The 13,574-nt window shown below is 39.7% G+C and overlaps 1 protein-coding gene across 2 annotated transcripts in view; it reads left to right on the plus strand.

Moving 5' to 3' along the window:
• The window catches only part of LOC126475072 (disks large-associated protein 5-like), a 138,083-nt gene that overhangs the window by 86,762 nt on the left and 37,747 nt on the right, over positions 1-13,574 (plus strand). For both annotated transcript variants that reach the window (XR_007586651.1, XM_050102631.1), the window contains exon 8: positions 2,318-2,454. Coding sequence is in view for 1 of the 2 variants with exons in the window: in XM_050102631.1 (XP_049958588.1) it covers positions 2,318-2,454 (137 nt within the window). In the remaining variant the exon portion in view is untranslated. The remainder of the gene's footprint in view (positions 1-2,317; positions 2,455-13,574) is intronic.

The following is a 13,574-nucleotide window of genomic DNA, read 5'->3' on the forward strand; positions in this document are numbered from 1 at the left end:
ATTGTTTCACTATTTTAATTTCCCTATTGTTCACTGTGATGTGATCTATTACAAGTGGATCCGTTACCATTATTTCAGTCTTTTCAAATGATATCTGGAGTCCTAATTTTTGTGCTATATTTTGTAAGCTTGTTATTTGTTTCGTGGCTTCCTGAATATTATTAGCTAGTAATGCTAGGTCATCAGCAAATCCCAAGCAATTTAGGTTTATTTTATCTTTCTTAGTTCCAATTTTAATATTCATAGGATTGTCCTTGTACCATTCTCTCATTACATATTCAAGAGCACAATTGAATAGCAATGGTGATAAACAATCTCCCTGTCTCAACCCTGTTTTAATCGTAAATGGTTCATATATTTCTCCTCTAAATTTTACTTTGGATTTGATGTTTGTTAAGGTTAACTGTATCATTTTTATTAATTTAGGATGAAGTCCAAAATTCCTTACTATTTTCATCATTGAAGATCTATGGATGCAATCATACGCCTTTTTGAAATCTACAAAGATTATGACTAGTTGTTTTTGCCTTCTTTTGTAGACATCCATAACTAACTTCAAGGTGATTATCTGTTCTGGGCAGCTTCTCCAGGATCTAAATCCTCCTTGATATTCTCCCAGTTCCAGTTCTAATTGATCTTTACAGTGGTTGTATAGTATTCTTGACATGATCTTATACGTGCAGTCCAAAAGGGAAATTCCTCTATAGTTGTCTGGATTTGATTTTTCTCCTTTCTTATGTAATGGATATATTATAGCAGTAGTCCAATTTTCTGGTAATTTCTCTTCGTTCCAGATTTTTACTATGCATTGGTGTAATGCTATCTTTACTGGTTCTGCTGCATATTTCCAAAGTTCAGCAAACGTTTGATCTTCTCCACTTGCTTTGTAGTTTTCGAGTTCTTTCAAAGCTCTGTAGACCTCATTAATTGTTGGTGGATTTGTATTTTCTGCTGGTGTTTTAATTGGGGTTTCTGTGTTTATCTGAAGAAGTTCTGAGGGATCTTCACAATTTAGTAACTTGTTAAATGTTTCTGCTAGAATTTCTGTATTTTTACTATTGCTATGGGCTAGGTTATTATCTTTATCTTTTAACATTAATGTTGGAGGATCATATCTTTGTAATTGTCTGCCAAATATTTTGTAATAGTCTCTTGAGTTTGCTTTTTCACTATTTGTTTCTATCATTAGAAGTATATCTTTTTGGTACTGACGTTTAACTCTCCTTATTATTTTTTGTGTTGTCTTCCTTTGTTTTGTGAGTTCCAAATATGATTTTTCTGTTTTTTCATTTTGATGCCTTAACCAGGCTTGGTGTCGATCCAACACTGCTTCATCACATTCATCGTTCCACCACTGGTGTTTTTTCCTTGGATTTATAGGGGCAACTTGTTCAGCTATTTGTTTCAATTTGGGAATTATTTCTTCCAGATCATCTGTTGTTTTTTATATATATATATATATATATATATATATATATATATATATATATATATATATATAAAATAACATTTATGAAAAATTGTGTAACATACTCTCATGGAAAGTATTTAGTGTTTTTTCATATAAACTTAGCAGCAGCAAATAACAGGTTGCTAGAAATAAATATTGTTTGTTAATTAATATAATAGTTCACATTCCTTTTACCAGTATCTACAAGTGAAATATCTGAAACATTATCTAAAAAAGTAAATTGTCTTTCAGTGAAAATTTCAAAGCTTAAAGGCCATTGGGGGGTGGGGGTGCCTTGCAGTTGTTCGCTTGAGTCAAAATTTTGAATTGATTGTTTCTTTGATGTTTGCAATAAGTTAAGGATGGAATCTAGACTTCCACAAAGATGACCACGTGGAGCCCTTTCCCTCAATATGTGTCACTTTGTTACTGAGTATAAAATTCTGAATGTTAAAGTCACTTTGTTACTGAGTATAAAATTCTGAATGTTAAAGTCACTTTGTTACCGAGTATAAAATTCTGAATGTTAAAGTCACTTTGTTACCGAGTATAAAATTCTGAATGTTAAAGCATTAAGAACAAGATCTAAGTATATTTTTAGTTGTTACTAAACAGAGTGGAAGAGAGAGCAGGAACTTTAGAGATAAAGGATTGACAATGGATAAGCTTTAATTTGCATACAAAATAAAATTCTAATAATGCCTTCTTTACTGACAGTGAGCACACTATTACCTCAGAAATACACACAGAAAGGATATGATGCTATTCATTAGTATGATCTGCATAGGAAATTTCAGTTCACCTTAAAACAGGATTAATGGTGAATTGATTGTGTTTTTTTCATTGTTATTTCTCATTGTTTTACAGCTAATTGCACACCAGTAGTTGTGTTAATTAGAGCACAGCTCAGTGAAAAACAGAAAAGGAATAGCAGGTGCAGCACTGCACTGATGAAGATCACAAACCATTTGAGGGAAATCAGTACACCAGAAACTGGAAACAAGGTATTTGTATTGCACTGATCCAAAGTTTGTCATAGTAAATAACCTTACTGAGTAAATAACTGTCTGAACAGTCACCATCAAAACACAATGAAAGTGGCTGTTTTGATAGTTTGGTTGAATAATAAGTTGCCAAATGTTTGCATAATCAATTATGCTATACCTGAAAGAAACAGTTGCAATAGGTTATTTCAGTTTCGTCGTGGCTGGCAGGGAATGTTATCTACTCATGGCGTCTTGTTTCAACTTAGGACTTTCAGTACTCTGTCAGATTGTTCTTGCCGTATTGAATCTCCTATCTGTATTTACAACCTGTTTTCTCTCCATAACAGTGCCCTAAAAGATTGTTTTTCTTGTATAGTCCTTCTGCAAATATATCCCTTTCATCTTCCATCTTTGTCTTCCCTTCTGTGCTTACAAGGGTATGTATCCAGGGGAGGGATGAACTGTTTGAAACCATATATACAGTGGAGCAGGTTAGGGTCACAGATATCACATCCTGCAGCCATTCACACAGGTGTGGCCACAGTTATGAGTAAGTAAGTAAAAAAACAAAAAAATTTTGTGATACATTGCATCTATGATTAACCACTGATTTTCAAAATGACATCATAGCCTAGCAGTTAAGTTATCTGTCTGCTATGCCTAAGGTTTAGGTCAGTGCCATTGGGTGCAGTCTTTTTGTACTAAAAATCTTCGCCAATAGGACTGTGTTATTTTTATTTAATTTAGCATATATATAATTTTCTTTATTTCTAATCCTTTTCCATATCAATTTAATCATTATGTTAACTTTTTTCTCTGCTCTTATTTTTCTTCCTTTAACCTTTTCTTTTATCTCGTGTGATCTTTGAACAACTTCCCTAAAATTATTAGATTTAGTTTCTTACGTTCATTATTTTATATTTTCATCCATGTTAATACAATCATTATATTTGTTAACCATTTTACTTGAGTTTTGTTTAGTTTTGAAAACCTTTCATTTAAATCATCTTTGCTCATGGTGAGAGAAGTATTTGTTTTAAATATTTGTACAACAGTTGCCATACAAAAATATGTATATTGTACGCTTCCCAATATTTTCTGCTCATATTTCAGTGCAGCAGTTCAGTTTGCGACTGTTTGACAGGCTCACAGATGGTTAACAGAGAGAACACGTTTGATTTCAAAATGGGTCCGTGTTGTCTGATTGAAAATTTGTGTCGTTGCTTTATGAAAATTAAAGTTCCTCAAACTTCAGTGGAGAAAATATTGCATTACTATTAATAGTAGTACCTCTTATGTCTTGTAACAAAAAATTTTCACACCATCCAGTCAGTAGATGTAGGTTATATTGTCTTCTGTTTTTAATCATTAGATCAGTATTTTTAAACGTTTAAATAGTACTATACTTAAATAATAATTATTGAAATAATGTTGAGAGATTCCAAATGAAAAAATAATGAAAGGAAGAAAAAATTAGAGCAAGCAAAAAGTTAATACAAAAATTAGTGCGTTATTTGAAAGCATTAGGAATGGACAAGATTAAATTTAACCAATTAATTGAATAAAAATAATGATCAGGCATTTCATTGAAAACAGCGCATCTGACCCCACAACCTTCAGCATACCTGCTACATAACTTAACTGCTACACTATAATTAATGGAAAATCTCATATAAAGATCTGAAACAAATACTAACAAAGAGATAGAGGGGCTGGCCAGTACTTACCTCAGCTCAGTACAGCCGATAGATACACAAAACAGAACAGAAAATTACGTTCCTAGCTTTCGGAACAAATTTTCCTTCATCAGGAAGGAGAGAGGGGAAAGAAAGGGAAGAAGGGAAAGTGGATTCAGTTACTCACAAACCAGGTTATGAAGCAACAGGAAAGGAAAACAGGGAGGGTAGCAAGGATGGAGGCATGGTTGTCAGGGGGAAGCCAAAGAAGTTCTTTTTCAGTGATCTTGCCCTGTTTTTACAGCAACATGATGTAAGCTATATTAGAGCAGCAGCAGTGTATTTATTGTAATTCTCTATCACATTGTGAAATATAATCATATATAGTTTGTCTTAGTGTGATAAAGCTTAAAACACTTATCCACATGTTGACAAATCTTGCACTTTTCGCAGTTAAAGCAGGATTCTCCGCAATATCCTCTGTCATAACATACCTTACATCTTCTACACAGTGCTGCTTTCTTGTCAGCTGGGGATATTTTTGTGGGAAAATGTCCCCAGTGCCTTTCTTGTAGTCTTCATGGGTTTGTTCCTTGGCTTGGGCATCTGTGAATCCTGTAATCAGGAAGTCTGATATTTTTCAGAATTCGTTCTGCCAGGTTAAGATAAAAATCTGTGAACTTCGTTCTCCTTTTACTGGAGTTCATCATGTACCGTACTGTATTTGCATTAAGAACTGCCATGTTTAACATTTTTATATCTTTTTATTTGCCCTCACATATCTTCTTGTAAGAAGATATGATGCTATGTGTTGGTTGTGCGCAGCAACTCCGCCCATTCCTTTCGTATAATTGTTGATACACTTAAGTTTCAGCTTAGTCTCCCCATTTTTTTGCTGTGCTTTCATAATCAGGTCGATCTTGAATGGTTGACAGGGTGTGAACTGGGTTTTTGTCAATCCAGTTCACAGCGAGAAGTTTGTGCCGATGCAAAAGCCAGTTCGCCATTTTTCAGCTTTGAGTTCTTGAACTGTGGTGGCATGTTCTTCCTGTTTGGTCTTACAGTTCCAACTGTGTAGGTCTTCCTCTTCAATAGCTTTAGAAACAAGTTGGGAGAACTATACCAATTGTCCATGTATATTGTTCTCTATTCATCCAGTAAAACCTCACACACATTCGTAACAACTCTCTAACTTGTTAAGGTTTTGGATACTTTTTCTGCCTCAAGACCTGCGTAAATTTTGAAATTGTAACAGTATCCATTGTTAGCTGAGCATACGTCATATATTTTCAAACCAAATCTTGCCCTCTTTGAAGGGTTGTATTGTACACATGAAAATCTGCCTATGAGCTTCATCAGACTCTCATTATTACCAACATTTATTCCAGGCATGTACATCCTCTAAAATATGTCAAGAAGACGAGTAATAACTGGTCTGATCTTCCTCGGTTTATCATGCTGCATAACTGCAGAATCAGTAGCAAAACAAAGATACCTTGAGACAGCCTTGAATATCCAAAAACACATGGTTTTACTGAAAATAAGAGTCTATATTATTTTTCACTTTTACCAATTATCTTGTACAGAAGGTTTCTTTCTTTGAGACGTAAGTATGCAGAGTGCAAAGTAGACCTTCATATCATCTACTGTCACAGGAAAGCAGTGTGCTACGTCAACCATTCTCCTCCGTTCCACATGTACAGTTGATCCTGCACATGTTTCAGCGGCAAATAACAAATAATTTGTATTCCTTGACCACCGACTCACAGAACTTAAGTGCCAAAAACTGCGTAGTTACATGCAAGTGTGATGGGTTTTGGCCTAGGGATCTGCAAATAGTAACGTCTATCTTGCCCTCAGAGCTGCTCTTGGTAATGTAAGGGTTATTGCAAACATTATCCCAGTTCCACTCATCAGTAACTGTCGATGTACCCGTTGCCGGCTTTGCTACAGCAACTCAATTGTGGAGGGGAAAATTTTCCTTGTCAATACAACCATTGGTGTCACTCGCTACTGAGTCTGTGCTGTCGCTGTTTCCATAATCTATTTCACCATCAGAATCACTCAAATCACTTTCTTCAAGAAATAGACATACCCTTTCGGTTTGGATTTCGTATGAATCGGCCGTGTTAGCTACTGAATCTACAAGAAAATTTCTGTTCCGACACTGACAATGTTGAGTGTTTATGGAAAAAGTTCAAGGCAATCGTAAAATGCGTTTTAGACAGGTACGTGCCGAGTAAAACTGTGAGGGACGGGAAAAACCCACCATGGTACAACAACAAAGTTAGGAAACTACTGCGAAAGCAAAGAGTGCTCCACTCCAAGTTTAAACGCAGCCAAAACCTCTCGGACAAACAGAAGCTAAAAGATGTCAAAGTTAGCGTAAGGAGGGCTATGCGTGAAGCGTTCAATGAATTCGAAAGTAAAATTCTATTTACCGACTTGACAGAAAATCCTAGGAAGTTCTGGTCTTACGTTAAATCAGTAAGCGGCTCGAAACAGCATATCCAGACACTACGGGATGATGATGGCATTGAAACAGAGGATGACACGCGTAAAGCTGAAATACTAAACACCTTTTTCCAAAGCTGTTTCACAGAGGAAGACCGCACTGCAGTTCCTTCTCTAAATCCTCGCACAAACGAAAAAATGGCTGACATCGAAATAAGTGTCCAAGGAATAGAAAAGCAACTGGAATCACTCAATAGAGGGAAGTCCACTGGACCTGACGGGATACCAATTCGATTCTACACAGAGTACGCGAAAGAACTTGCCCCCCTTCTAACAGCCGTGTACCGCAAGTCTCTAGAGGAACGGAGGGTTCCAAATGATTGGAAAAGAGCACAGATAGTCCCAGTCTTCAAGAAGGGTCGTCGAGCAGATGCGCAAAACTATAGACCTATATCTCTGACGTCGATCTGTTGTAGAATTTTAGAACATGTTTTTTGCTCGAGTATCATGTCGTTTTTGGAAACCCAGAATCTACTATGAAGGAATCGACATGGATTCCGGAAACAGCGATCGTGTGAGACCCAACTCGCTTTATTTGTTCATGAGACCCAGAAAATATTAGATACAGACTCCCAGGTAGATGCTAGTTTTCTTGACTTCTGGAAGGCGTTCGATACAGTTCCGCACTGTCGCCTGATAAACAAAGTAAGAGCCTACGGAATATCAGACCAGCTGTGTGGCTGGATTGAAGAGTTTTTAGCAAACAGAACACAGTTTGTTGTTATCAATGGAGAGACGTCTACAGACGTTAAAGTAACCTCTGGCGTGCCACAGGGGAGTGTTATGGGACCATTGCTTTTCACAATATATATAAATGACCTAGTAAATAGTGTCGGAAGTTCCATGCGGCTTTTCGTGGATGATGCTGTAGTATACAGAGAAGTTGCAGCATTAGAAAATTGTAGCGAAATGCAGGAAGATCTGCAGCGGATAGGCACTTGGTGCAGGGAGTGGCAACTGACCTTTAACATAAACAAATGTAATGTATTGCGAATACATAGAAAGAAGGATCCTTTATTGTATGATTATATGATAGCGGAACAAACACTGGTAGCAGTTACTTCCATAAAATATCTGGGAGTATGCGTGCGGAACGATTTGAAGTGGAATGACCATATAAAATTAATTGTTGGTAAGGCGGGTACCAGGTTGAGATTCATTGGGAGAGTGCTTAGAAAATGTAGTCCATCAACAAAGGAGGTGGCTTACAAAACACTCGTTCGACCTATACTTGAGTATTGCTCATCAGTGTGGGATCCGTACCAGATCGGTCTGGCGGAGGAGATAGAGAAGATCCAAAGAAGAGCGGTGCGTTTCGTCACAGGGTTATTTGGTAACCGTGATAGCGTTACGGAGATGTTTAATAAACTCAAGTGGCAGACTCTGCAATAGAGGCACTCTGCATCGTGGTGTAGCTTGCTCGCGAGGTTTCGAGAGGGTGCGTTTCTGGATGAGGTATCGAATATATTGCTTCCCCCTACTTATACCTCCCGAGGAGATCACGAATGTAAAATTAGAGAGATTAGAGCGCGCACGGAGGCTTTCAGATAGTCGTTCTTCCCGCGAACCATACGCGACTGGAACAGGAAAGGGAGGTAATGACAGTGGCACGTAAAGTGCCCTCCGCCACACACCGTTGGGTGGCTTGCGGAGTATAAATGTAGATGTAGATGTAGATGAACATGCCAACTTTGCATCATAATAATTAGCTGCAATTGAGCATTTCCGGTCGATTCAAAGGCGGACTCAGCTGCTGCCATATATTAACATGCCACCTAAACTAAACACAACTAAATGTGACTACACAGTGAAGGATGTACCCTTCATTGTATGTAAATGCGCGAGAGCATGATGATGGATATACCCATCATTGTATGCCATGGGTTAAGCAACATATTCATTAGGTCTTTTATATGTCTGACTGCAGTGATGCATGTGCATACTTCCAAAAGGCCAAACATGTGGGGCGCGCGGGATTAGCCAAGCGGTCTAGGGCACTGCAGTCAAGGACTGTGCGGCTGGTCCTGGTGGAGGTTTGAGTCCTCCCTCAGGCATGGGTGTGTGTGCTTGTCCTTAGGATAATTTAGGTTAAGTAGTGTGTCAGCTTAGGGACTGATGACCTTAGCAGTTAAGTCCCATAAGATTTCACACACATCTGAACATCAAACATGTGGCAGTACTATGTCATCCTCCACAGAGGGCGCGTTGGACTTAGGGGGACGGATCATAGGAATGGGTGTGAGCGCTACTGGTTGTGTTGCACTTATACCTAATTACAATGAATGTGGCCATGTTCTTTGTACAAATTTCTGCTTTGGTGGTCCTCCATTTATTCTCATGATGGTGTGTGTGTGTGTGTGTGTGTGTGTGTGTGTGTGTGTGTGTGTGTGTGTGTGTGTGTGTAGTCTTGCGACAAACTTTGGAAAACTTTCTTAGGCAAGCATATGTGGAGGAGACTGTATGTGTTGCATGCAGTGCTATGAGTGGTGAAATGTCAGTTGGTGGTGATCCCAAGCCCAGACAACCTTCCACATCAACAGATCATGACCATGTCGAGAGAGTTTGTGCTGTGATTTGTGGAAATAGTCATTTAATTGTTCGAGAAGTTGCTTACAAATCCTAATGCACATGAGGGATTCTGTGCATGGAAGAAGCCTGAATTGTGGGAAAAGCAGGACTTGGATATAGCATCTCGATGTTACACTAGCGCACACCTCACTCTTAGTACACAGTTATCTAGCAAAACATCACATTCCTAAAACTTCCTGGCAGATTAAAACTGTGTGCTGGACCAAGACTCGAACTCGGGACCTTTGCCTTTCGCGGGCAAGTGCTCTACCATCTGAGCTACCCAAGCATGACTCACGCCCCATCCTCACAGCTTTACTTCTGCCAGTACCTTGTCTCCTACCTTCCAAACTTTACAGAAGCTCTCCTTCGAACCTTGCAGAAGTTTCATATCAGCGCACACTCCGCTGCAGAGTGAAAGTCTCGCTCTGGAAACATCCCCCAGGCTGTGTCTAAGCCATGTCTCCGCCGATATCCTTTCTTTTAGGAGTGATAGTTCCACAAGGTTCTCAGGAGAGCTTCTGTGAAGTTTGGAAGGTAGTAGATGAGGTACTGGCAGAAGTAAATGTGTGAGGATGGGGCGTGAGTCATGTTTGGATAGCTCAGATGGTAGAGCACTTGCCCGTGAAAGGCTAAGGTCCCGAGTTCGAGTCTCGGTCGGGCACACAGTTTTAATCTGCCAGGAAGTTTCATATCAGTGCACCCTCCGCTACAGAGTAAAAGTCTCATTCTGATCACATTCCTGTTGTGCACCATCCACCATATACTCCGGACATAGCCCCAGCAGACTTTTACCTATTTCCCAAACTTAAAACCAAATTGAAAGGACATTGTTTCGAAACCATAGAGGAGATTCATGATAGTGCTATAAGAGACCTATGTGCCAACCCAGAATATGCATTCCAGGAGGCTTTCCAAAAGTGGAAGAAATGATGGGGAAAGTGTGTTGCCAGTAGAGGGGACTATTTTTAGGAGGCATAGTGCTTGAAATGTTGTCCAATAAGCACCAAAGATGTTAAAGCAGGAAAAATATATCTAAAAACAAAGATGATGTGACTTACCAAATGAAAGTGCTCGCAGGTCGACAGACACAAACATACACACAAAATCACGCTTTCGCAACAAACTGTTGCCTCATCAGGAAAGAAGGAAGGAGAGGGAAAGACGAAAGGATGTGGGTTTTAAGGGAGAGGGTAAGGAGTCATTCCAATCCCGGGAGCGGAAAGACTTACCTTAGGGGGAAAAAAGGACAGGTATACACTCGCACACACGCACATATCCATCCACACATACAGACACAAGCAGACATATTTAAAGACAAAGAGTTTGGGCAGAGATGTCAGTCGAGGCAGAAGTGTAGAGGCAAAGAAGTTGTTGAAAGACAGGTGAGGTATGAGTGGCGGCAACTTGAAATTAGCGGAGATTGAGGCCTGGCGGATAACGAGAAGAGAGGATATACTGAAGGGCAAGTTCCCATCTCCGGAGTTCGGATAGGTTGGTGTTGGTGGGAAGTATCCAGATAACCCGGACGGTGTAACACTGTGCCAAGATGTGCTGGCTGTGCACCAAGGCATGTTTAGCCACAGGGTGATCCTCATTACCAACAAACACTGTCTGCCTGTGTCCATTCATGCGAATGGACAGTTTGTTGCTGGTCATTCCCACATAGAATGCATCACAGTGTAGGCAGGTCAGTTGGTAAATCACGTGGGTGCTTTCACACGTGGCTCTGCCTCTGATCGTGTACACCTTCCGGGTTACAGGACTGGAGTAGGTGGTGGTGGGAGGGTGCATGGGACAGGTTTTGCATCGGGGGCGGTTACAAGGATAGGAGCCAGAGGGTAGGGAAGGTGGTTTGGGGATTTCATAGGGATGAACTAACAGGTTATGAAGGTTAGGTGGACGGCGAAAAGACACTCTTGGTGGAGTGGGGAGGATTTCATGAAGGATGGATCTCATTTCAGGGCTTTCAATTTGGATGGTGTCTTGAGGAGTCGGATCATTAGGAGTAGGATCATTTTTCTTCGTGGCAAAGTGATACTTCCAGCAGAGAGTACGAGTGTAGGACAGTAAATCTTTGACGAGGGCTGTTTGGTTGAATCTGGGAGTGGGGCTGAAGGTGAGGCCTCTGGATAGGACAGAGGTTTCGGATTGGGAGAGAGGTTTGGAGGAAAGGTTAACTACTGAATTAGGGTGTTGTGGTTCCAGATTGTGTTGATCCATCCTTCATGAAATCCTCCCCACTCCACCAAGAGTGTCTTTTCGCCGTTCGCATGAATGGACACAGGCAGACAGTGTTAGTTGGTAATGAGGATCACCCTGTGGCTAAACATGCCTTGGTGCACAGCCAGCACATCTTGGCACAGTGTTACACCGTCCGGGTTATCTGGATACTTCCCACCAACACCAACCTATCCGAACTCCGGAGATGGGAACTTGCCCTTCAGTATATCCTCTCTTCTCGTCATCCGCCAGGCCTCAATCTCCGCTAATTTCAAGTTGCCGCCACTCATACCTCACCTGTCTTTCAACAACTTCTTTGCCTCTACACTTCTGCCTCGACTGACATCTCTGCCCAAACTCTTTGTCTTTAAATATGTCTGCTTGTGTCTGTATGTGTGGATGGATATGTGCGTGTGTGCGAGTGTATACCTGTCCTTTTTTCCCCCTAAGGTAAGTCTTTCCACTCCCGGGATTGGAATGACTCCTTACACTCTCCTTTAAAACCCACTTCCTTTCGTCTTCCCCTCTCCTTCCCTCTTTCCTGATGAGGCAACAGTTTGTTGCGAAAGCTTGAATTTTGTGTGTATGTTTGTGTTTGTTTGTGTCTATATACTCTATATACTCTGTGGGGGGGGGCAGGGAAATGTTCGGGTTAAAAATTATGAGACTAGAGATTCACTACAGTAAGCAGGTTCTAATGGATGTAGTTTGCAGTAGTTTTACAGAGATGAAGAGGGTTGTATAGGATATATTAGCATGGAGAGCGCTGTCAGACCAGGCTTCAGACTGAAAAAAACAGAAATGACAACAACAAAACACAATAACAATCTACAAAGTAAAGCTGGTATTAAGTTTGCTCCAAAGTTAAATGATTTAGGATAAAGTGGTCATAAAATGTTACAGACACAACACATGCAGTATCTGGTTTTTGTGACTTCTGATCTACAGTGCAGCTCAGTCTATTTTACAAAAAGATTTATGTTAAGGATATGTTATAATGGAAAGGAATAAACTGTACAGTCAACAACATTCTTACGAACAGTATCAGTTTTTAATTTTCATTCTATTCCTGCACATAAATGTCATATGCTATGAACCTTGTAATTAGTCATCTTTTTTTCATTGTATTTCTCATTCTCGCTCAATATCTGGTGACTTGGAACTATGTATTTCTTGATCTCCGTCCACAGTGTCATTTTAGATGCATTTTGGCCAACTTAGAATAGGTTTTTCAGTCAGTGCTAATTATTTTATAGGAAATTAACAGAGAGAATAGTGTGGGCAAATCATTGCAGTCTTCACTAAACTTTCTATTTCTGGTTTACAAATCTCCCCAGGGGCTGTTCGATATCAGCTTTAACAATACACGATTTTTCTGTGTGTTCTGAAACTTCAGCTGTAGAATGTACAGGCAGTTTCCAGTGTGTAAATTTTCTTCTCATTTTTGTCCCGCTTGCCCAAACAGTTGAGCCATAAATGTTATTGTATACTCTGAAATGCTAAGTTGTACAACTGAGCGTCAGACACTGTATACAGTTCAAATAGGCATACATAAAAAATAGGGTTTCCGGAATGAAATTTTCACTCTGTGGCAGTGTGTGTACTGATATAAAACTTCCTGACACATTAGAACTGTGTACTACACTAAGACACAAACTTGGGACCTTTGCCTTTCATGGGCATGTCCTCTACTGACTGAGTTACCCAAGCAGGAGAACTTCTGCGAAGTCTGGAAGGTAGGAAATGAGGTACTGACGAAAGTAAATCTGTGAGAACTGGCCTTGAGTTTTGCTTGGGTAGCTCAGCCAGTATAGCAATTGCTTGCAGAAGGCAAGGTTCCTAAGTTCAAGTCGTGATTGGCATTCTCTTTTAATCTGCCAGTAAGTTTCATAGAAATTAGGGTCCTTTAGTGAATTAAAAGGCCATATTCATAATTTTTATTTCTTCCCCTTTTGTGTTTCAAGCCTGTAGTACAGCAAAAGTTTATTAGAGTGCACAGGATGCCAATCCTACTATGGCAGGATTTTTGCATGTAAATAGAGGCTGGAAAGTTGAAGGAGAAATGAAAGGTAAAAGGTGAATATTGTTTCCTAACTTCTTATGTGTTTATATATTCTACTGGCAGGCAGTTTCTCATTAGTAGTCCTGAAAACTCGG

This window comes from Schistocerca serialis, chromosome 4 (assembly GCF_023864345.2).
Source record: "Schistocerca serialis cubense isolate TAMUIC-IGC-003099 chromosome 4, iqSchSeri2.2, whole genome shotgun sequence".
NCBI classification, from domain to species: Eukaryota; Metazoa; Arthropoda; class Insecta; order Orthoptera; family Acrididae; genus Schistocerca; species Schistocerca serialis.